General features: G+C 39.8%; 1 protein-coding gene across 1 annotated transcript in view; it reads left to right on the top strand.

The window, feature by feature from the left end:
- Nucleotides 1–1,857: 1,857 nt before the first annotated feature.
- GBAS (glioblastoma amplified sequence) overlaps nucleotides 1,858–25,472 on the top strand; it is a 28,697-nt gene continuing 5,082 nt past the window's right edge. The window contains exons 1-8 of the mRNA XM_004688043.2: nucleotides 1,858–1,952; nucleotides 9,104–9,243; nucleotides 9,331–9,376; nucleotides 12,308–12,402; nucleotides 12,724–12,794; nucleotides 13,654–13,794; nucleotides 14,530–14,561; nucleotides 23,461–23,555. Coding sequence (XP_004688100.1) covers nucleotides 1,858–1,952; nucleotides 9,104–9,243; nucleotides 9,331–9,376; nucleotides 12,308–12,402; nucleotides 12,724–12,794; nucleotides 13,654–13,794; nucleotides 14,530–14,561; nucleotides 23,461–23,555 — 715 coding nt within the window. The remainder of the gene's footprint in view (nucleotides 1,953–9,103; nucleotides 9,244–9,330; nucleotides 9,377–12,307; nucleotides 12,403–12,723; nucleotides 12,795–13,653; nucleotides 13,795–14,529; nucleotides 14,562–23,460; nucleotides 23,556–25,472) is intronic.

Genomic DNA, 25,472 nt, shown 5'->3' with positions numbered 1-25,472 from the left:
CCTCTCGTGGGGCAAGGCCACCTGGGCTTCTGGGCGGCGGGGACCGAGGCCGCGGGCGGCGGGGTTCGGGCAGACCAGCGCCTGCTGAGATCCGGCCGCCGTCTCGGCCTGCCAGGCTCAAGGTCACAGGGGGCACCGGTCCAGCGCCGGGACCGCGCCCGCCCGCCGTTCCGCCTCGGCCCGCGGGATCTTGACCCCACTGACCCGGAGCCGTGGCCGAGCGCCGGCCGCGCCCTGGAAGCCCCCGGCCCTGGAGTCGGCTTGCGGGTTTCCCGCCTGGGGTCCCAAGAAGGCTAGCCCGCGCAAAACCTCAGAAATGGCAGTAGTGGTCCCATTTGCCGCTTAGGTTGTGGAGAAGAAAAAAATCTTTCCCAGTAAAGCCCCAGGAAACGCGCAGGGAGACGGATGTAGCGAGGTGTCGGGTTCCCAGCTTCTTTGTTGACTTGCATTTTAAATTAAGATAAGTAGTGGATCAAAAAGTGTGTGCAGCTGTCAGCCCGTAAGCAAGCGCTGGTTTTAACTTCGAGACTTTTTTCCTAACTTCTTTGGAGTAAATGTTCGGTTTTCTGAGTTCACTTTGACATTTTCCATATTCAAAAAAAGCTTTCTCGTGGTCTTTAGGTGGGCAACTTAAATCGTAAATGTTTATTTGTTGTTAATGAAGTAATTGACCTCGAGAAAATACAGTGGGCACTTATAAACGAACAGGCAAAGAAACTATGTGTTGGTTAAACTCTTGGGATAGACTAAAGGACTAATGAATTTAACCTTCGTGGAATCTTAAGTGACAGGATCTGTTTTAGAGGTAAGATGGAATCTCAAAGAGGTAAGAAGCACATAGCTGGAAAAACGCTTTTGAACTGGAGTTTGAAGACTTGAGGCCCAGGACTCTTCCTAATACTGATGCTCAATTTAAGTTCCAAATGTTTGTTTCCAAGTTGGTTAACAAATTATACTGCCTTTTATTCTGTTGAGCATCTACTGTCTTTTCACACAGGTGTTATGAGCCCATGAAATTTGTATTTCTTTCCAAGAAAGACAGCTGAGACTGAAGGTGTTCACTCAACGTGTTCATCTGAAGTGCCAGAGCACAAAAGCTAGTAAACTGGATGGAAATTTGGAGCTGGCTGGGCCCAGTACCCCTACTTAATGCTAGTGCCAAATGCTGTTGACACTGGAGTCTTATCTCTGCCTATCCTGTTAGCATTCTTTTTTTAATTCGCCCAGATCCCCTGTACCCCTGTCTTTGAAGCCCTGTGTAACTGACTGTGCAAGAAGTTGTCACTCTCCCCAGGAAGTCATGGCAAATTGAATGATTATAAAGTAGGTGCTGTGAGAGAAAAAAAATCAGGGAACCTACCACCTGAGATCATGGTTGACCTGTTAAGAAAGGAGCACTTAAGCTGATCATGAAAGCTGCTAGTGGGAGGAGTCAGAAATAAAGGACATCCCCACAAAAAAGAGGGAGCACAGGAATGGAGGGGAGACTGACCAGAGGGAGATATGAGCAAGGGCCTACTAATTATAGGCTTTGCAGGCCATCTTAGAGAGCAGGATTTTATTCTGGGAACCACAGCAGGCATTTTAAGGCGTAAACTTTAGTGTCATATGATCCTATTTACATTTTTAAAAGGAACAGGATCAAGAGTAGTGGCCAAACTGGCAGGTGCTGGTGCCATTTATTCAGCCTATTGTTCTGTAGGCTTATGAGTGCCTACCACATGCCAGTCGCTGTTGAGAAGCATCCTTGAATGAGGCATACAAGACCCTTGCCATCTGGGAGCTTGCTAGTAATTCAGAGGGGGAGCAGGCTTCTGGGAAGGATCCAGAGCACTTTTAAACCTGGTAAAATTTGAGATGGCTGTGAGATACTCATATGGAAAGTCCAAGCATGTAGTTGACCTGCTTGAACTGTGTGATACCTCAAAGGAATTGGAAGTTGTCAACGTACAGTAATACAAAATGTTGATCAATGCTTATACTTAGCATGGGTTTCATGATGCTGTTTTGTATATGAAGCTTTTCATAATGAAGCACAAAAATGTGTGAGATTGCTTGAGAAAGAATCTAGGGAAGAAACTGGAACAAGGGCCCTCAGATGTATCAACATTTATAGGCTGAATATGAGAAGGAAAGTGAGGTCATTGTTTTGTGACTTCGTCCAAAGGGAGATATTTCAAGGACTTGCTCAGCTGTGCCAGAGGCTACTAGAAGGTTAAGTAAGATGATAGGAAAACTGAATTTACCTATGGGGCCAGTGTGAGTGACCTTGCAAGAACATTTTAGAGGGGAAGGAGGAAGTTTTCCTGGAAGACCTATACTTGCCAGCACACCTAAGCTCTGTTTAGTGCCAGCAGAGTCCCAGCTGCCTAGTCATTGTGCTGGTATCCTGTGTACCCAGAATTTAACTTGTTTTCCTCCAACACATACTTCTGAGTTCTCTACCCCCAGTAATGGAATCTTCCATTTAGCAGCCCAGGCCAGAAACCAGGTCTTCCCCAAACCCATCCCCTCCCAGCTAGTCAGCTGCAAATCTGTCACTTCTACCTCCAGCAAGCCCAGTCCTGACTGCCTTCTCTTGCCACTCCCCTAGCTCAAAATTCCCTGAGCTCAACTCTTGGCAACACCACTCTGGATTCCTATGAAGTGTGTGGACTTGAACCACAGGGTGAAGGGGATAATTGTAGAATTTTGAGCAAGGCAGATTTCTGTTAGATCTCTGTGACATGAGCTGTGTCCTAGTCCCTCTCCTCTCCCACCCTAACATTGCCAAGAAAAATTACAAATTATGTTTTGGCTATAATTTGAGACATGTTAATATGGAGTAAGTTATTAAATGTGATAGAATTCTTTTTTTTTTTTTTAGATAATTACATCTTCGTCTTGTCTTTGCTTTGAGGAGAAGCATTTTACAGTGTTTAAGGATGCTTGAAAGTACATGCTTTCAAATGGCTTGATAAAAATAGAGTACAATAAATGTGAAAAAAAATGTTCATAACTTTTCCATCTAGATGCAGGGTCTAAAACAAGAGATGAAAGAATAGTATAATGGTGTTTTCAGAATGAAATGTTGGGAATAGCTCTATGGCAGCATTGAAGAAGAAAGATTTACTAGGCTCGGAGGTTTGGTGGTAGGGTGGAGAATGGGGTCCTGCTGCTTTAATGCAAGGCTCTTCTTTGTATTGGGCCCTTAAATTGACTGTCACCTCCATATTCACACACTCCTGACTAGCTGCTATAGTTTTGCTTCCTAGAATGTCCTTCCTCCACCGCCATCAGCCTAACAGGTAGTCATTTCAACAAATGATCGTTCAGTCTTGGTCCCTGTCTTCCCTCCTCCTACCCCCAGGCTGACTTAGATTGCACCCCAAAGGCCACTGTGCAACTCCATTGAGAAGCTCTTCTCACCTTGGGCTGTGATCATGTCGTTCTCCTCCAACCAGGAATAGATCTTTAATGAGCAAATGCACAAAGCCCATTACGCTACTGCTGCCCCATCTAAATGTTAAATGCATTTCCTTTCTGATTTCCTCCAACTATGATACCATAATCAGTACCCATAACTTCTTTTCACCTCAAAAGTAACATTTGGGCCCCCCTGGTGGCACAGCGGATTAAAGCACTACACTAAGAAGCTGAAACCACTTCCGCATGAGTTCGATTCTGGCCTGCCCCGGAGGTGACCACATGGTGTGGCAGATCTCTTCCTGACCAGCCCACTGCTCCCCACTGCTCCCCTCAGCAGTGTACTTCGTTGATCTGCCTGTTCTGCTCCCACTCTGTCTCTGGTGAAGTCTTTCACCACCCCTGAGTCTCTGGCCTGTACCCCAGTTCTGTATGCACAAATAAATCTTTAAAAAAAAAAAAAAAGTAACATTTGAATATGTGCCTCTTTCATCCCCACTGCCATCATCTTAATCCAGGAACATCCTTTGGTTCAGGCAGTGAGTGCGTATTTATTACTTTCTATGTGCCTGGTACTACCAGGCATGACAGGCGACTGGGAGCCTGGGAACCACACTCTACTCACCATCTCACTGCCAGGTTGCTTTTTACAGCTACATCTCTTTTGGAAACTTTCTCATTTCACAGTGTGCAGGATAAAGCCCAGGAAACAAGCATGGTATAATGGGAACCTTAGCACCCTGCCCCCCTTGCCTTCTCCTCTTTCTCACCATCATACCCTATTCTCCTGCCTCACTTCACTCAGCTGTTCCAGAATATACCATTAGTTTTGTGACTCCATGTCCCTGAACATGTTGTCCCCATTGACTGGAATTAACACCTGCCTTGCCCACCTGTCTTGCTTGTCTTCTAAGGCAGAACCAGAATGTCAGTCCTTCCAAGCAAAGCAATGAATGGCTCTGACCTAGTGTGGTGTGTGTATGCGTCTTGTAGACCGCTGCTTTTGTTTTCCAAGAGACTGAACAGGCTAGGCTTCTGACTCATCTTTATGGCTTGGCACATACTGCTTATTCAATTTAAAATGTAGTATTTTGCAGAATGTGTTAGCCCCTATTCTGTGCTCTGTGAAGTGTCACACACAGAGATCGTGTTCTAAAACTGATTGTGGTGTTCGTCTCTGTAGTGAAAAACCACAGTCCAGATCTTACCCTGTCAGAACTGGCACAGCTGCTTCTACCTCCACCCATGATTCAACTTGAACAGCTAGGTGGATGGGTGCATTAGGCAGCTTTAGTCACCTGGCTCTGGAAAAACTTCAGAATTTGACAGACAATTGGGGTTAATGCTGGGCCAGATATTTTCATCTGTGAAGACACTATGTACCCAAGTTCACACACAAACACCATTTGGTTCTTCTATGTTTCATCTTTGTTTGCAAAGCTTTTCCATGTCTTTTACTCATTTTACCCATCCTAACTTTACTCCCTTTGTTATGATAAAAATCTGTTGAATATTCAACTGGGGATATTTGTGTTTGGGAGACATCCATTGATAGCGAAAATATTTTGAACTTTATCGTTAGATCTAGGTTTATATTTTATTTTCTTACATCATTTATCCACTCTGAGCCAGTATTTGAAATGCAATATATAATAATCTATCTTGCTAAATTAGTGTTAAGCAAGATGACAAACTGTCTAGTCCTGCTAGAGACTTTTGTCCTATACATTTATTAGAAAAACTGCAAGTACTTGTACTAACTTGTTATTTTGTATTTTTAATGAGCATGGTACATTTTAATATTTGAAGAATTTGAAGAAATTTTTATTTCTTGATAATTTATGAACAAAATATTGATTTATATCTGTATAGTTTGTATATTTGTAAGTTTACACCATTCAGAATCTTTTTATCTGAATTTTAACTATTTGATTTAATATTCTATGACTAGTGTTTCAGTTGAAAGACTGCCATAGGGGCCTCCCTGGTGGCACAAGGGCTTAAAGTGCAGCACTATGAAGCTATGTGCAGCCACTGTAGCATGAGTTTGATCCCCAGGTAGGGAGCTGACCCACATGGTACAGCAGACCACTCCTATCTCACCCCACTGCTCCCCTCAGCAGTGAACTTCAGTTAATCTTCCTGTTCTACTCCCCACTCTGTCTGGTGAATCATCTCACCTCTGGCCTGTACCCCAGTTCTTGTATGCATAAATAAATTATTCTTTAAAAATAATATAAAAGAGGGCTCTCCCTGCTGGCATAGTGGGTTAAAGAATAGCACTACAAAGGTAAAGCTGCTTCAGCATAAATTCCATCTCTGGCCAGGGAGGTGACCCACATGTCGTGGCAGACCTCTCCTGTCTCACCTGCTGCTCCCCTCAGCAGTGTACTTTGTCAGTCGGCCTGTTCTGCTCCCTGCTCTCTGGTGAATACTCTCACCACCCCTGCACCTCTGGCCTATGCCCCCATTATGTATGCATAAATAAATAAAATCTTTAAAAATAAAATAAAAGACTGCCATAGGGAGAAATTGCTGTGCAATCTTTAGTCATTAAAGCAGAGAGTGAGTTTGAGTAAAAAGAAAAAGGCTATCACTGTCATAAAATTTAGAGTACTGTTATTTCTAAAGCATTGTTGTTGACTAAGAACAGGAATTTTTACTATATTGTAGATTCCATATTTTCATCTTATGAGGCAGTGGGGAATTTGTCCATGTGAGAATTTCTTGCCTCAAATCCTCTTCCTTCATACTTGCTCTCTATTTTCCTCTTACATTTGCTGTAATATCTCTATCTTCAAATAGGCCTGCTAAGCAGATAGGGAAATAATCTGTAGACAGATCTAGTTTCCAGAGATCAGCAGCAAAAATGCCCATTGGCCTGTCAATATCTCAGCACTGTTTTGAAGCACTAGATGTGATCCTGAGAATTTATAGTGGCCAATTGGAATTATATCACATCATTGTCTTTTGATTTAGTTAAGTCCAGAGAAGATAATTTATTTGTGAATCAAAGATCAAAAACTATGAAAAGTAATACTGTAATAACTCTGAGTGGAGGTGATGATAGTTCAGTTATAAAAGGGATTGTACAAAAAGGAATGGACTGCATTCTGTACAGTTCTATCTATAAAACATCTTGGAGAAAGGAAAAACCATAGATGTGTAGAATAGATTAGTGGTTGTTAGTATTTGGCAGTGGGGAGAATGGTTGCTTACAAACCCTTCTAGGGAGTGAAGGAACTGTTACTGTCTTGTGGTAACACGACTGTACATTTGTCAAAACTCGTATACTAGAACAATATGCCAAAAGAGAATAGATTTTACTATATGTACATTTGAATGAAAATGAGTAAGGTGAAATAAAAACAACTTAGACTGACAACAAAATGCTGGTTACGGTACTAGAGCGAGTAGAGGGTCAATTTGATGGTTGTAAAAGCTCCTAGAACTCTGGTGTGAGTGCAATGTGAGGAGGGTGGCTGTACTATTGGAACTTACGCAGTATTGTGAGCCAGTGGTACCTCAATTTTAAAAATTAAGATGAAGGGACACAGTGTGTCTTTGATCCCTGTTTTGTATTTGAGGTTAGGAAACTAGCCAGTTTCTAAAATTTTAGATCGTCTTCAAAATGTATGTACCTATGTGACTTACCTGTGTGCTTTGCCTGTATCTATCTGACTTCTAAACATTCACTTTGACATCTTTCAGCCAAGTTTTAAGTATAAAAATAATGTATTTTTCCCCAAAATACATACTGTTATTTTCAAATAGTCATAAAGTTTGTACAGTGAAAAATCTCCCCCCACGGCACACCCAGTCGCATTTGCCAGGTGGACTCACTGTCCACAGTTCATCTTATGTATGTGTGTGTGGCGGTGTGCTGTGCTTTTACTCAGCGATTATCACCATCATCATTACATGTAGATCTACCTCATATGTTATTTTTAATGATGCATATTCTGATTTTGGATATTCCCTAATTGATATATCCCTGCTAATATTCAAATTGCGCTTACCAGGAAAAAGCAAAAAGGAAATGAAGTAGTAATGGATGTTCTTGTGCACTTGTCTAAATAGCTGTCTTTAGGACATCACCAAAAGTGTAATTATTGGTCCAGAGGCCTATGCAGCTTTAATTTTTATATAACCACTGTGCCCTCTGGGGAGGTTGCTAATCCCACTGGCAGGCAGCTGGGAGTCAAACATGTACTTACAAGTTCCTGCTAGTTTGTTAGCTAGGTCATATTTATTCTCACTTTCTTTGTCTTTAATTTCTTACATTCAGTTTAAGATGAGAATTAGAAAATTATGTGTTAGTAAATTTCATAATCAGGTTTTTGTGATACTTAACCTTGATCTAATTAATTTAGGAGTAAAATCAATTTTTTAAGAATTCATATAATTTTCTCTGTATATTTTTATATTTTTTTCAATTGGGATAAAGTATTTGTAATATGACTTACCATTTTAACATTTAAAGGTACAATTAAGTAGAATTAAATGCATTTACATTGCACAACCATCACCACCCGTGTCCCATCCCAGAACATTTATCTTCCTAAAATGAAACTCTGTACCTATAAAACAGTAACTTCCCAATATCCCCTTTACTCCATCTCTGACAATCATAGTGTAAGTTCTTCCTTGGTGAATTTGAATGTTCTGGCTTTCCCCTACTTTTTGAAAGTTCACACTAAGTCATTGTACTTTTAAGAATGCCCTATGTTATTCGCTGTTTTTACTACCTGAAAGAAATCTAAAGAAAAATTTTCATGATGAAAAGTGAAAATGATGTTCAGAAACTGATGCAGAGGCAGTGTCCCCCACACCCCCACCCCCAGCCCCAGCAGCAAGATTGGCCCTGCCTAGTTCTTCCCCCAGTAACTACTTAACACAGACTGTACTTGCTATATGCTAGTGTTATTTTATGATTAATATATTATTTGGTAAGATTTGGTAGGGTATTTGGGGGTTCTGGGTACATTTTTTTAGGTTTATTTGTGCATTTAAGAACTGGGGTACAGGCCACAGGTGCAGTAGGTGAGAGGATTCATCGAGACAGAGTGGGGGACAGAACAGTAAGATTGACTAAAATAGACTGCTGAGGGGAGCAGTGGCAGGTCAGAAGAGGTCTGTCATGCCATGTGGGTCACCTCCTTGGCTGGAAACTGAACTCATGCTGCGGTGGTTGCTGAGACAGCTTCATAGTGCTGTGCTTAACCCCTTGTACCACCAGGGAGGGCCCAGGGGTTCTGGGTACATTTATGATTTATTCTTTCATATAAATTAATGGTAATTAATAACTTCACCACAGTTCTGCCATTTTAGCTTACAGAAGGTTTCATGAGAATGCCCTGCTTTTGATTACCTCAGAGACTTGTATATTCCTCTATGTCAAAAATTGCTTTGGAAAAACACATAGTAGGAACTGTAAAGGTAAACATGAAAGCTTTCTTGGGAATGCCACGCCGCGTTGCTTTTACACTTAGCTTCTGCTCTTTGGAATGCATACTGTGGTAGTGGAAAATCATTACCTTGTGATAGCCCACTTTCTAGAGAAGTGCCTAGAATAGGTGCTCAAGGCATGTTTGCTGAACAGATTGAGAAATATATAAAAGCTATGTAACACCACAAAAGACCCTGAGATCTTTGTACCTCTGATTAGACTCAGATTTTTGTATTTGTTATACCATAGGAAATTGACATCTTCCAATAACAGACCTCGAGAAGACAGCTGGTTAAAATCCTTATTTGTCCGGAAGGTTGATCCAAGAAAAGATGCTCACTCTAATCTCCTAGCCAAAAAGGAAACAAGCAGTTTATACAAACTACAGTGTGAGTGATAGGTTTATTATCTACATAGTTGACATTTTTACTTTTGCTCATAAATTTATCATGGAATTTTTTGTTTGTTTATTTCAGTTCACAATGTTAAACCGGAATGCCTAGAAGCATACAACAAAATTTGGTGTGTATATCAAACTAACCTTTACTTGGGGGAAAATAATGATTTTACTGTTTGTCGGTTTCAGCTAACACTTGACAGAGTGAGAGCTTTGATCCCCCTCCTTAAAGCTGAATGTTCAGAGGCTCTTAAATTGAGCTCTGTGCAGGATTACCAAGGGCTTTTGGGTTTTAGGCAGTCATACAGCTAAACCATTGCAGTTTATCAAACTTTAGAGTATTACTAGAATCTTAAGGTTGGAAGAAACCTTGCACTGCCATCTCGTCCACCTGGTCATCCACGCTTGAGTCCTTTCTAAAATCCTTCCTGACTGCCTATGCTTGAATACATTCAGACATTCCATCTGTGGACAGCTTTGAGTGTTAGGAATTAGAACTCATGTCTCTGTGACTGCCACTGTTTCCAATTTTACTGCTAAGTACAAGTGCCATGTGAAAGTCTTGTATGTATTTGAATATAGCTGCCTTTTCTTCCCATGTCTTCCATCCTCCAGGACCCAGGTCTCTTCAGCAGATTCTCATATGATGTGAGATCAGTGCTCTTACAGAATTTGTAAACGTTTAGACTAAAAAGAGAATTAAGTGTATCCATTCTTAATTAACAGAAATAGTGTCTCAATGATCAATTGTGAGCAAAAATAATTTAAAAATTTTTGTTTATCTTTCATACCCAAAACTTCCATTAGAAAGTAAATTATTTCATCACATAGTCAATGTCAGAAGCAAAAACCTTTTGTTTGTTTTATTTTTGAAGGTGGTTTGTGAAGTGTAACTTCAGCATAGAATTTCTTGCCTCAGCATATTTCTCTTTATTAAAAATGCTCTTAAACAAAATAGATGTTTGTTTCTGAATCTTTTCCTATAAAGTAAAAAATTTTCTCTATGCTGATGTTTCCCTGAATTATTGTTCCTGTCCTGTTTTTATCACTTCATCTCCTGTCTGTCCATATTTCTTTCTATGTGGATGTCTTGTTCTCACTTCAAACTCAACCCATAGATTCACCCCCGCTTCCAAATTTCCTGTTTGTAACACTCATCATGGTTTTGTTTAACCCATTCCTTAGTTCTTTGTGATTAGTCACAAGGACTGTACATTCTCATTTGATGTGTATTTTAGTTCTCTGCTTATTTCATTCTCCATCTCCTTCTCCAAGCCTGTCAAGTAGCCTCTTTTCTGGTGGCCTTCCTAGGCTCAAAACTGTCCCTGTATCTCCACTCCAGCCTACAGACCATTACCCAAAAGTTTGTCAAATTGATCTACTTGAGTTCTGTTTTCTCATTCATCATTTTTTTTTTTTTCTTTTCTCTGAAACTTTCAGCAGCAGCCTGTTTCCAGTACATAAAGACTTAACTCCTGCCTGGTTTTTAGGGGCCCCAATAATGAGGTTCTGCCCAACCCATCCAGTTCTGGGTACAAGTACTACCTGCCTTACAACCTCCATTCAGGTAAGGCCAGGGCCTCCAAAAGCAGGTTTGGGGCCCCCTACAAAGAGAATTGGCTACAAATTCCTATATAACTTTTTATCGGTGAAAAACCTAGACCCCCATTGTCAGGTCCCATCTCCTTTCTGGATACTTCCTCTCTCTACAGGCTTCCTTCTTCCACATTGGCTCCAATCAGTATGGTCTACTTATTGCTTATGTCTTGTGGCTAAAAGGAAACCCATTTCCATTTCTCTAACATAATCCTCCTTTCCTTACCCCTGGTTTCCATCAATCCCATGTTACTTCTGAACATCAGGTACATTTAATATCTGTTCTTAATTTTAAAACTAAATGCCATACTTCTAAAAACACATATGGTGTGACACACTGGGTCATAAAGACATGGGCTCCATTATTTAGGCAGAAGGCCACTCCCAAGTTTTCTCTGTTAACACCAGTCTTGGTGCTCCAGCACCTGGTGGTGACCATCAGCTTAATATCACTCAGTGTCAGCAAATTATTGAAAAGGTTCCATATCTGACCCCTTGATATCCCTTTGTATCTGTCATTGAATCTGTACTGTGCTTTTTTCATATTAAAAAAAAAATGCAGGCTTTAACTTTTCTCTTGGTGACAGTTAGGCCTCTTCCCTAGGCCTTTCCCTCTACATTCATATCTGTACTGTAGGAAGGTTTCTGTGGACCAAGCTCTGGCATTTGTGTTAAATTGATGCACTGCCATGGCCTGTCACTGCTCCTGTTCAGCCAGTGTATATGAGCTAGATGGTATTTTTGGTGTGGGTTTGTGAATGCCTCTCAAAGTCCTCAGCTGGTTGAATTGAGTAGGACCTAATTTATGTTTCATGCTGTATCTTTAAGTTGGCTTCTTCTGCCACACTGATGCCCGTTAGGACTGTCAAGTTGGGTTGCTTTCAGACTGTGTTGTGTTCTAGCTCTACCTTCTCCTTCCTTAAGGCCAACTTGTTACCTGTCCCTGTACCTCTGCCTGCTTGTGCCAATTCTGTTGTCCCCCTACCCTATCTTAAACAGTACTTTTTTCCTTTTCTTATTTCTTCCATGTTCTTTTTCTACTATTCCCATTTCTCTCAATCTTCCTGTCTTTGGAACCAGCAGAACTTAGCTTTTAAAAAATCACCATTCCTGAGTACTTTTTTTTTTTTCGTTTTTTGAAATGGCAAATAGCAGGCCCATACTTCCTGGAATCTTGGGACCTTTGGCTTCTTCTTTATCTGTTTTATCACCACAGTTGAGGTGCTTACAATTGTGTGGATAGCTATGGTATCAGAAACTTAAGCTTCTGATAAGTGAAACTATTAAGAGTAAAACAAAATTCAATTCAAAGGTTAATTCTGCATGTCATTTTCGTACAGACCAAGGTCAGTTGTCAGAACACTGAGTAGAGTCCCTTTTTCCTGTTATTGATCATGTGTTTTCCACCTGATAAAATTTTGTTGGTTGTTTAATTAGTGTTGCTATCTCTTCTCTTTAAGTCAAGAGGTGTTACCAAAGATTCATGAAGATAAACATTACCCTTGTACTTTGGTGGGGACTTGGAACACGTGGTATGGCGAACAGGATCAAGCTGGTAGGAAGCAGAAGTCTTTGGAATAAACAATGTTCCTTAAGCCTTTACTGTCATGTCTTGTTATTTTTAATGAAATGCTTGTTTTTATAATCAAAGTTTTGCAAATCTCACTCCAGTATTGTGGTTAGTGTTTCCAGTAGCACATTGCAAAAAGTTTTTCTTATTTTAAATATTTGAATCTGCTGTTGAAACTTTATGATATACTCAAGGGACAACACCTGCTGCATTACAGCTTTATATTATGTTAACATTATTTGGCGTATCTAGAATATTTTCAAGGTAAGGGTATCCCCAAATTCTAAGTGTGTATTATCTTTTCAGTTCATCTCTGGAGGTATGAAGGAGGTTATCCAGCCCTCACAGAGGTCATGAATAAGCTCAGAGAAAATCAGGTAATGATATTGTTAAAATGTTGACTTATTCAGATTAATAATATAATAGATGTTAGTATAGAATTAAATAATTATTCTGTCATCAGCTTTTATTAGTAACTATTAGCATTTGTAGTAAAAAATGTATTCTTTGAAATCTTGAAGTTGTAGTTTAACATACAGTAACCAGTGTGATACTATTAAAATAATAGTTTTCATTGTAAAAGTCAATTGTATTTTGAAACTGATAAGCAGATACTTTGAATCCAGTTTATCAGGATGGTGAACATAATCACATGCCTACTTCAAGAGCTGCTCGCTACATATTCTTTACTTTTGTCTGACTTTGCTAGCCTACCTTTCCCTTTACTAATAAGGAGAATTTTTTTTTAAAGATTTATTTATGCATACAGAACTGGGGTACAGGTCAGAGGTGCAAGGGCAGTGAGAGGATTCACCAGAGACAGAGTGGGGAGCAGAACCGGCCAACTGACGAAGTACACTGCTGCGGGAAGCAGCAGGCAAGGCAGGAGAGGTCTGCTATGCCATTGTGGATCACCTCTGGGGCAGGATGCACAACTCATACTGAAATGACTTTAGCTTCTTAGTGCTGTGCTTTAACCCGCTGAACCACCAGGAAGGGCCCCATAGACACTTTTGAGATTGAAAGGAAATGCTAATAGTTACTATATGGGTTCAACAAAATATGAACTGGAATTATTTTGGGCCAATGAAGACCCGATTTATAATAGTATTCTACTATAGGAGGTACATAAATGATAAGATCATAAATATTACTAAAGTAGCTTTATATGTAAATGTTAGGTTTCATGACCATGTTTTTTTTTGTTTGTTTGTTTTGTTTTGTTTTTCCACTTAGGAATTTGTGGAATTCCGTAAGGCAAGAAGCAACATGCTTCTCTCTAGGAAGAATCAGCTGCTATTAGAGTTCAGTTTCTGGAATGAACCTACCCCACGATCAGGACCTAATATATATGAACTCAGGTCCTACCAACTCCGAGTAAGTACTTCTCTCTCTCTTTTTTTTTTCCTTCTTTTTTTCTCATTCTCTTTTGCTAAGCTTTTTGGTTTTTATGATCTTATATATAACATTTGTTATTTGACATTTTTCCATATAGTGTTTCCGTTTTTAAAAAGAAAGACCTATAATGCAGGACAAGATACCATATATAGCATCTGTTGAATTGAACTAGAGCAACTAGTAAAGGTGTGATACTGAATAAATTGTAAGCCCTGTAGGAGTAAATGGGAGTAATATTTTGTTAGCCTTTCTAGATGTTTCTTTACTAAGTGATTACTAAAAAGAAGACCCTAATAGCAACGTTATGTTTTTATTTTGGGGAAGGGGGGTAATGTTATAAAAGGGACATAATCTAATACATTATAATAGAGAAGAATAAAATTAAATTTGCTTAAATTAAAATTTTCTTAAAATTTCACACTAAAGCCTAAACAGATAGCAGTAATGCAATTACAACTTAAGTACATCTGGAGCATTGTTCTAACTATGTTTTGATAACCATAATTGGATGTCTTTCTCTTACATTGCATGTATATTATCTTATATGAGCCCATAGAATATTACTTCCATTGTGGGTAGGTAGGAACATAGTGAAAAATATTGTTGTCTTTCTATTTTTTTTTCCATATTACTAAAAGTTATGTTTAAGCTACCTTTGTCATTTGATATTTTTTATACTGCACAGAACTAACAAAACTCCATATATCTTTTCAGCCAGGAACCATGATTGAATGGGGTAATTACTGGTGAGTATATTTCCAAATGCCAAGTTTGTAAGTCTTATTCATGTTTTAGTCTATAGTGTAGTTCTAGGCATAAAATCAGGGGATAATGCCATGTTTTGATAGACTATTGTTTTGTTTGATGTTTTTATTATGAAGTTTTCCAAACATAGGCAAAACGAGAGAGAATAAAACCATGGATTCCTCTTCTTGCACCCATTACTTAGCTCCATAATTATCACCATGTTGCCAATCTTAAGTCTGATTGTCCCAACCCAAATTATTTGGAAGTAAAACCCAGACAGTATACTGCTCCATCCATAAATATTTTACTATGTATCTCTAAGACATAAGGACTCTTCTTTTAAAAAAACAATAATCCAATGTTGCATTAAGGCTTATATATACTTCTTAGATACTACATTTTTTGAAATGTTGCTGTTGTCATATAAACACATACTACAGTGATACCATTGTTGCTTTTTTATCTCTTATTTTTAAATAACAAAATACCAATTTTTCCCCAAACTGAGCTGTAGACTCAGTTCAGTCCAATTTAGAATCTAAGCAGATCTGAAATACAAAGGACCCAGAACAGCTAAACAGACTTGAAAAAGAAGAATAAAGTTGAAGGACTCATATTTCTGTTTCTATATTGATTACAAAGCTAGAAAATAACCAAGACAGTATAGTAGTATCATTAGCACAGATCAATGGATTAGAATAGTATAAACTCCAGATAAACCATAGATATATGCTCACATACATAAGCAGTTGAATTTTGACAGATACATTAAGGCAATGTCATGGGCCAAAGGGTACTGAAACAACTGGATGTCCTTCTAAAAAGATTTAGAACCCTACCTGACATTCAATATAGAAATTAACCAAAAATGAACTTTAGATTGACATGTAAGAACTAAAAGCTTTTAGAATATAGGAGCAAATCTTTGTGACCTTGAATTTGGCCAAAAAAATGTTAAATACAATGCCAAAACAATAGTCCATAAAAGGAAAGAATTAATTGTAATTTGTCAAAATACTAAATTTAGAGTATATCTTTTTAAAAAATAGTTTCACTTTTACAGGATAAAAAAGGTCTGGAGATCTGTGGCATAGCAGTGTGAACATACTGGATATTATATGATGCAGTTAAAAATGGTTGAGGTCAAAATGATTAGAAGAATGGAAGGGGAGGAAGGTAGAAGGAACTGGTAAAGCACTCAGTTTAATAATCGTGTATGATACTAGAACTTTGGTGGTGGGGATGATGTAGCCTTATAAACATTTATCAAGGTATAAAATAATACTACTGAAATATGGTGTTATAAGTCAATTTAAAAAAAGATGATTCCTAAGAGATGCAGAAAAAAGAATAGTTGATGTAATTTAATGTCATGTGTTTCTTTACCACACACAAAAAAATTCACACAAGTAATTGAATGGGCAAAGGATTTTAATAAACATTTCACCAAAGGAGATATATAATGCCTAATGAGCACATGAAAAGTATTAAGCTCCTGGTCATAATGGAAAAGAAAACTAAAACAATGATCAGTTACTACTTTACACTCAGTAGTATAGCTCTAGCTAAAAAGACATAATACTATACAATAGTGATAAGTTGTGACCTAATTGCTACCCTCATACATTGCTGGTGAGAATGTAATATGGTCTGGCTGTGCTTCAGAATGGAAGCATACTTCATACACACTTACCCACAGTGATCGTGGCATTTTTCATAATAACCAGAAAGGGGAAACAACCTAAATTCATTGGATGAATGGATAAACAAACAGTGGTATGTCTATGTAATGGAATATTATTTAGCCTTAGAAAGAAATGATTTCACATTCTACAAACATGAAACCTCAAAAATATACTTATGAAAGAGTCCAATATAAAAGGCGACCTATTCTTCCATTTCTGTGAAATGTGAAAAATAGAGAAAAAGAGTAGTAGTTACCTGAGAACAATGAAATTTTGCAAAAGAAATCTATTGTTAGATTGTGGTGATAGTTTTACAATTTTATAAGTTTATTAAAATTATGGGATTGTACACTTCAGTGAATTTTTTAAGTGAACTTTCTGGTATTTATATCATAAATCCAAGGACAGTTCACAGTGAGGAAATTGATTAATACATGCAAGTAAGATTGGGGTAGTTGTCTAGCACGCACTCACTGAAGGCGGTGGCCTTGACACACTCCCATACACATCACTTTTGTGCCTCCGTGAGAGCATGTCACACACCAATAGAGTTGTCTGTTGCTAGTCTACAACTCTACTTTTTTTTTTTTTTAAAGATTTATTTATTTGTGCATACAGAACTGGGGTGCAGGCCAGAGGCTCAGGGGCGGTGAGAGGATTCACCAGAGAGAATGGGGAACAGAACAGGCAGATCGACGAAGTGCACTGCTGAGGGGAGCAGCGGGTGGGTCGGGAGAGGTCTGCCGTGCCATGTGGTCACCTCCGGGGCAGGCGGGGATCGAACTTATGCTGAAGTGGCTTTAGCTTCTTAGTGCTGTTCTTTAACCCGCTGCGCCACCAGGGAGGGCCCCTACAACTCTACTTTTAAGGCCTGTCATAGCCTGGTGATTAGTAAATGCTGAATAGATGGATGAATGGATGAAAGGAACTAATGTTTACATAAGAAATAAGAGGTCATTTGTGGTTGTCAAAATTGTAAACAACTTCAGGAAATATATTCCTGCAGTGAAACCTTATACACCTTGAAAACATCAAGTTGAGAAGAACTAGTTAAAAAAGAATATGTTCAGCATGGTATTTTTGTGTAATTTTTATAAAAAGATATAACAAATGTTATATAAATAAGATTTACAAGTTATATAAAAGGTGTAACTTGTTCATGAATACCTGCATATGAAGTTAGAAATACAAAGCCATGAAGAGGAAACTCATCTTCAAAGAGACTGCTTCCAGAGTGGGGGACAGAGAGCAGTGGGGAGGAAGAGGAATACAAAGGGACTTACAACTTTCTCCTCCTCTCTTCTTTTTTTTGTCTTTTTAGATTTATTTTTTATTTATGCAAACAAGAATTGGGGGTTAGGTCAGAGGTGCCGGGATGAGAGAATTCACCAGAGACATTAGGGAGCAGAACAGGCAGATCTACTAAAATGCACTGCTGAGGAGAGCAGCTAACTAGACAGGAGAGGTCTGCTGCACCATACATGTGGAACACTCCCTGGTCAGATCAAACTAATGCTGCAGTGGCTGGTGATAGCTTGATAGCGCTGAGAGTTTAGACCCTGCACCAGGAAGGCCCTCATTTCTTTTGGATACCACTTTACACCCGCGAGGATGGCTGTAACTAAAAAGACAGATGGTAATACTTATTGGGTGAAGATCTAAAGCAAATATATAACAAAATATTAATGTTTTAAAAATCTAGTTTATTAGAATGCTTGAAATATTTCATCATTTATAATTATAATAATCTTGAGCCTCCCTGGTGGCACAAGGGGTTAAATCTTAGCACTCTCAAGTTATCACCAGCCACTGCAGCATGGTCCCTGGCCAGGGAGGTGACCCACATAGCACAGGAGACCTCTTCTGTCTAGCCAGCTGCTCCCCTCACCGGTGTATTTCAGTAGATCTGCCTGTTGTGCTCCCCATTCCGTCTCTAGTGATTCTTCTCACCCACCAACAACTCTGGCCTACATCCCAGCTCTTGTATGCATAAATAAATAAAATCTTTTTGAGGAAAAATTTTAGGGGCCTCCCTGGTGGTACAGAGGGTCAAAGCACAGCAGTGCAAGCTAGCCGCAGCTGCTTCAGTGCAAGTTCGATCCCAAGACCTCTGCTGCAGACCTCTGCTGTCTCGCCCACTGCTCCCCTCAGCAGTGTGCTTCATTGATCTGCCTGTTGCTCTCCACTCTTTCTGGTGGATCCTCTCACCGCCTTTGCACCTCTGGCCTGTGCCCCAGTTCTGTATGCATAAATAGCTAAATCTTTAAAAAAAAATTTTTTTTTAATAAAAATTATCTTGGGCCCTTCCTGGTGGCACAGCAGGTTAAAGCACAGCACAAAGAAGCTTAAGCCACTTTCGCATGAGTTCGATCCCCGCCTGCCCCAGAAGAGATCCACATGGCACGGCAGACCCCTCCTGACCCGCCCACTGCTCCCCTCAGCATTGTACTTCGTTGATCTGCCTGCTCTGCTCCCCACTTTGTCTGGTGAATCCTCTCACCCTCCATATCTCTGACCTGTACTCCAGTTCTGTATGAATAAATAAAATAAATCTAAAAACAAAACAAAACAAAACAAAAAAATTATCTTAATACATGTTCAGAAAACTTGACAAAATTCAATACCAGTTTTGCTAGGGGTACTAATCCCTAATTTTGAAAAAAATCTTTAAGAATTAGAATTAGAGAATATTTTATTTAAATCAAGGGTTGATAAACTATGTGAATGTCCAGGTAATTGAGTTGTCAGAAAAATATATCATGAATCTTCTGACAACCTAATATTAATACCTCAGGCTTTATGGATCACAATGTGTTTCCTACGATTACCTAACTCTGTGCTGGTTTAATGTGAAAACCACCATGCATAGTTTATAAGCAAGTGAACATGACTGTATTTCAGTAAAACTGAAGTTTCATATGCTCATGACTGATGAACATATGAAAAGGTATTGAATTCTTAGTCATGATAGAAATGCAAAATGATTTTTTTTAAGTAGTTAAGATTTGATTTTTTTAAAGCAGTTAGAAATGTAAAAGCCATCCTGAGCCTCTCTCCCTGTCCATAAAAGCAAGCTACAGAGGGTGCCATTTAACAGACAGGGCTGATATAAATGACAGAATGATACATCTTGTCCATTTTGAAAGCCATATTAAATTTAATAGTGTAACAGACACAAGAAGCATGTTCATTATCCTTATAACAAAATACCCACTTTAACCTTTATAATTTTATCTTTGACCTTTCTCATTACTCAGTTCTTTTTGATACTTCACGAAAAAAAAGGTATTATTAAGCCTGAACACTTAAGAGGGAAAGAATTGATTATTAACCATTAGTCAATGCCTGGAGCAGGAATACTAAGTGAGGTCAGCTTTGACCAGCACCATCAGAGGGACAGATGACTCAGTAAATGAAATTGGGCTGCACTGCAGTAAAGAAGGGATGAATGCTGGTATATCTTTTTCCCCCAGTCTCCATACCTTCTTTGCAATGATAGATCTTTGTATGTTAAAAATACTTTAAATTTGAAAACATTAGGATAAAAAGTTTCCTAAAAATACTGATTTGAGGGCCCTCCCTGGTGGTGCAGTGGGTTAAAGACAGTACTAAGAAGCTAAAGCCACTTCAGCATGAGTTCGATTCTTGCCCTGTAGCTGACCCACATGGCACAGAAGACCCCTCCTGATCTGCCCACTGCTCCCCTAGGCAGTGTACTTCGTCAGTTTGCCTGTTTTGCTCCCCACTCTGTCTCTGGTGAATCCTCTCACCACCTGCACCTCTGGTGTGTACCCCAGTTCTGTATGCATAAATAAATCTTTTAAAATAATAATTTGAGGTAAATATAAAAATATGTCTAATTTAGGGCCTCCCTGGTGACCACAGGGATTAAGTCTCAGCACTGTCAAGTGACCACCAACCACTGCAAAATGAGTTCAGTCCCAGGCCAGGGATTTTATATACATATATACACACACACACATTTGAGTATTTTTCCCTTTGGAAACTTTAAACATAGTTATACCTTAAATTTTGGGAGGTGTCTATCTTTGAAGTATTTATGGTAAAAATTTTCTTCAGAAAATTGCATTATTGTCTCATAGTTATTTTCCTATAATGATGGTGTGAGGAAATCTGTGGGTTGGTATAAGTTATTTAACAGCTTTGAGGTCCCTTCTTGGTGGTATAACACTGAGAAGCTGGCTGGCTGCCTGCCTCATTTCTATCCAGCTTTGAGCCTTGGTTTCTTTAAGTGAAAATAGGTCTTTTACTAACTCTCAGTTTATATCTATTCTCCCTTTCCAAGTTATAAAATTTCTTTGGCATTTTTACCTTTGGACTAGATAATTACTAATATCTTCTAGCTATAAAAATGGATCACTGATCTTTACTTCCTTTTTTTTTTTAAGATTTATATATTTATGCATATAAGAACTAGGGTACAGGCCAGAGATGCAGGGGCTGAGAAGATTCACCAGAGACAGAGTGGGATACAGAACAGGTGGATTGACAGAAATACGCTGTGAAGGGGGGCAGCGGGCAGGTCAGGAGAGATCTGCTGCTCCATGTGGGTCACCTCCTTGGCTGGGGCTCAAACTCTTGCTGCAGTGGCTGCAGATGGCTTTGTAGTGCTGCACTTTAACCCCTTATTCTACCAAGGTGGACCCTTTGATCTTTATTTTTTTCTTTTTTAATATTTACTTATTTATGCATACAGAACTGGGGTACAGGCCAGAGGTGCAGGGGCGGTGAAGAGGATTCACCAGAGACAGAGTAGGGAGCAGAATAGGCTGACCAACGAAGTACACTGCTGAGGGGAGCAGCAGGCAGGTCAAGAGAGGTCTCTTGCGTTATGTGGGTCACCTCCAGGGCGGGGGATCAAAACTGAACTCACACTGAAGCCACTGCAGCGGAGCTTATGGTGCTGAGTCCTTATTCGTTGTGCCACCAGTGAGGGCCATTTGTAATGAGTCTTCTTGGGTCATCAAAGGCTAAAAATGCAAGTTAGAATTTCTTTTAATTTGAAAACTAAGAAATACATATTTGATTATATGCTAATGTAATAGGTAGCAATTTATTAAGGTTTTTGTTTTTAGGGGAAGCTTATAAATATAATTTAGTTGCCTACAGAATAGGATAACTCAGTTATTAATTAAGATTTGTCCAAATGGAAGCCGCAAGGAAGTGCTGAGGTTCTTCAGTTAAATAAAATTATTTATAAAGCCAATTCAGCATTCAATTTATATTTTGACACATAGGTAACTATTTAAGATGGTGATCTCTTCAGTACATGCTTCTGATTGTTACTATGCTAAGGCAAGTATGCTCTCTTTGCCTTTTGTAACTGAATTTTTATAATTCAGAATGAAATTAATAATCTTAAATATTTATCACTATCAATGAAAGACAATTTTTTTGGTCCTGAGTAGAACTAGAATGCATGTTCAATAAATTAAATTTCAATAATTTACCAATCAGACTTGTAATATTTATGAAGAATGACCACTTAATTCCAAATGTAAGTGGTAAAGAATTATTTGGGGGCTACCAATGGGACAATAACAGGAGATCCCTCCTTCATCACAAAAGAACCTGAAAGCTGGGGTCACCCTCCCAGAGTTGAGCTCATGGTGGCTGAGAGCAGAGTTACGCACAGTGATCTGAAGGAGACTGGCATCATCACCATCACAGGTTCGGTTCTCCCCTACACCCTTTACCCTGCCTTGAATGTTCTAACTCAGTGATGTGAAATTTGGCTCCAGGAAGAGAAAGCACTGACGAAGCTGACTCAAACATCATTTCCCTCAAGAGTTACCTCTCATTGTAGATGTTGATTGGTCCCTTGCTCTTTTAAATAGATTAGAATGAATCCATCTTCCCCCATTCTGTCAGCTCTGAGACTCTGGTGTGACTGAGGCTTTTGGCCAAAGTTTAAGCAGTGTTGATGTGAATTTACTGGGTAATCTGGTATGGAGTTGCTGGAGACTGTTGTTGAGAGAGATCCCCACATTATTTAAAACCATGTCCTTCACTTTCAGCTTGATTCCAGAAAACTGTTCTTAGAAATTTGTGTATACATATATATATATAAACCATTTTTCAAATGCATCACGACATAAAGTGATAAAGTACATGAAGTACCTTGTACAGATAGGAAAGAAGTTGCTTGAAGAGCTAATGCTGGGCCTTCCTGGTGGCCTAGGGGTTAAGGCTCAGTGTTATCAGCATTGTGGCCTGAGTTTGATCCCCGGCCAGGGAGTGACCGACAGGACATAGGACATAGTGACCGACAGGACATAGTGACTGACAGGACACAGCAGACCTCTCCTCTCTTGCCCACTGCTCCTCTTAGCAGTATGTTTAAGCAAATCCACCTGTTTTGCTCCCCACTCTGTCTCTGGTGAATCCTCCTACCCACTGCACCTCTGGCCTACACCCAGCCCTCCCATGCAAAAAAAATAGCTAATACCTTTGCAGAAAAAAATCTTAGGAAAATTTAAAGGCCAATTTTCAATCACAGTTTCAGATTAAATATATAGATGCATACAGTGTATTTACATACTTCACACAGAGTATATAATGAATCATTTGGTACTCATTTTCTGATGGTTTGGTCTGGTATGGAAAGCAAACAAGATGCAGTTTTGGTAGTGATTTCAATAAGCCCCAGCCTTTATGACTCTTCCAGACACTGTCCAAAAGGTTGCCCAGTCCCCTTACAGTTAGGAGTGCCTGTGTTAGGAGTTCACTGCCTACAACTAGTTTGTAAATGTGTTCTTCCAGACCCCATTTTTTGGGAGAGGTCCTTTGGATAGATACCCTAGGGTATCCTGAGTATTCTCGTCTCCAGTTTTCTCTCACTTTCTGCCACCATGTTCATGGAGAAACAGTTCCTTTTAACTTGATGGACTCTATCCTCCAGCAGTTTCCTTAACTTTATGTGTATAATCAGTGTAACCATATAGTCTCACGTTTGGGGGGATTTTTTTTTCATCTTTTTATTTTAATAGTCGTCAACTGCTGTCTACTTCTCAAAAAAAAGTAGAATAGATAAGACAGGTACATTTACATTTTACTTTAAAATAACTTTTAATTGCATTTGAGAGTTAAACAGTTAGCTCTCATTCTAAACAACTTACTCTGCATATGGAGGAAAGTTACTGATTCTTTTTAATGAAACTAATTCAAAGTCCGAACATTGTTTTTCTCACAGGGCTCGTGCAGTTCGTTTCAGACAGGACAATAATGAAGCCGTTGGCGGATTCTTCTCTCAGATTGGGCAGCTATATATGGTGCATCATCTCTGGGGTATGTCTTTGTTCCCTGCATTTTTGTGTTACTGCAATTTCAGAATTCATAGTTAAATAAGTTGTATTATGCTGAAAAGCCTGTCTCAAGTCAAGAAACTAAAACACTGTTCCAATCCAAACATCACAGATGGAAGGTGAGTGCAGGTCTCTTGAATGAAAGACAGCGACAAAAGGTCCGTAGACCTTGTGGCCCCTTAGTGAGCGGTCACGAGAGTGAGGATACTGGTAAAAGGAGTACGAGGTGAGCCGTGTGGCCAAGGGACAGCAGCTACTGAGTTCCTTTCATGGACTGACTCCCTAGACAGGCCTGTTGCCCTGATGGACACAGTCACTTTACCCAGGGAGACAGCTCACGAAGCCCGCACACTTTGCGGCCTCTGCCTCTGATTCCACTGTCCCAGGGGACCTTCTCTAACCTTCCCACCCCCACCCACTTTTGTTTGGTGCCATCTTTGATGTCCTTCAGTATTTGACTCAGGTGTTTCCCCCTCTCCCCAAGGAAGCTTTACTCTCCCCCAGCCCCAGCCCTGTGTCATGCAGGTTGTCACAGTTGTGGCTGTTTGTGTCTGTCTCCCTGTTAGAACAGGAGCTGGATCTCAGTCCCTAAATACAGATTTCTTGCTATTCAAAAATGGAGCATTCTTATGAAATCTTCTATAAACCAACAAAGAAACAATTTATATGGTAAAATTTTTGAGTGTTCCCAGTCACACAAAGTAACACACAAAATCTGAAAAACAAAAAGCCCTTGAAACCTAAAATAACACTCATATAAGTAAAGTAGCAGGAATGATAAGAAAAGCACACAGCCTTTGTGAGCAGCTCTCAGGGTAGGAGCTCGGCAGCGCCACCCTCGCCGCAGAGGGCACACTGCCTGCTGCAGACCAGGCGCTGAACACTGCTTTTGCTTTCTGTTGCAAAAGCAACTATCTCTTGGGTTTCTTTCAGTTATCTAAACAGACAATTCAGGTCTTTCAGGAAAGCACAGTGGCATGACACAACTTTGAAAGAGCAGGAGCACGCCTGTACTGACAGTTTGTTCTGTGCGCGTTTGTACATGGCTATTAATGTTTCAAAAAGTCAAAGCTATCTTATTTCCAGACCATGTCAGTGAATTGAGGGGTTAGCCTGAGCGCTCTGGCTCTGTCTGCCTGCTGTGTTAGCTCGGCAGGCTTTCAGAGGCCGGGTAATGAGTCTAACGAAGGCTAAAGCAACCAGGAGTGACATGCCACAAAGGCAGTGTGTTGTATCCAGGCTACTCCCAACACCGAGAGGAATAAAGCTTGATGTCTTTGGGGAAAATCAGGAATAAGAGTATGAACTAGATTTCAGGACTGAGGTGGGTTGACAGGTAAAGGTGGGAAAGATGGGCTGGAATAGTGATAGAGACGTAAGTTCTAAAAAGCGCTCAGGAAATGACACAGTACAGACTTAGTAAATGGGCTATCTGCCAGGCACCAAAGTCTGAATGGGTTGAGGCAAGAAAATTCATTATTGGTGCTCCTGGAACTGTCCTCCCCCTAGACTTTCAGCCTCTGGGAAGGAGACCCCCATTAATCACTGCTTTTACCAGGTGCTCAGCTCAGCTGCAGTTACTGGACTTCATGGCATTTAAAAGTCTGAAAACCCCACATGATAGAGGCCATAAATGACCCTCAGCTCCACAGAACCTCAGGGCAGCTTTGTCCTAGGGAACTTAATTTTTCCTACCTGGCTGAGATTTGACTTGAAAGTGTCATTTTTAAAATAATGTATGGTCTCTCCAAAAGATATAAACTGAAGTCAGGCCCCTTCCCTTCCTCCCTTTCCTTTCAACATGGAGGGGCCTTGAGTGTGACTCCTACACACCCTCCTAGACCTCCATACACGAGTGAGCACAGGCACCGTGGGTCAGGCTTGCCTCGTGCTTTGGGTG

This window comes from Condylura cristata, unplaced genomic scaffold (assembly GCF_000260355.1).
Source record: "Condylura cristata isolate star-nosed mole 26May11 unplaced genomic scaffold, ConCri1.0 scaffold00024, whole genome shotgun sequence".
Lineage (NCBI taxonomy): Eukaryota > Metazoa > Chordata > Mammalia > Eulipotyphla > Talpidae > Condylura > Condylura cristata.
The sequence above is the reverse complement of the archived record's forward strand: the minus strand, read 5'-3'. Positions and strand labels throughout refer to the sequence as shown.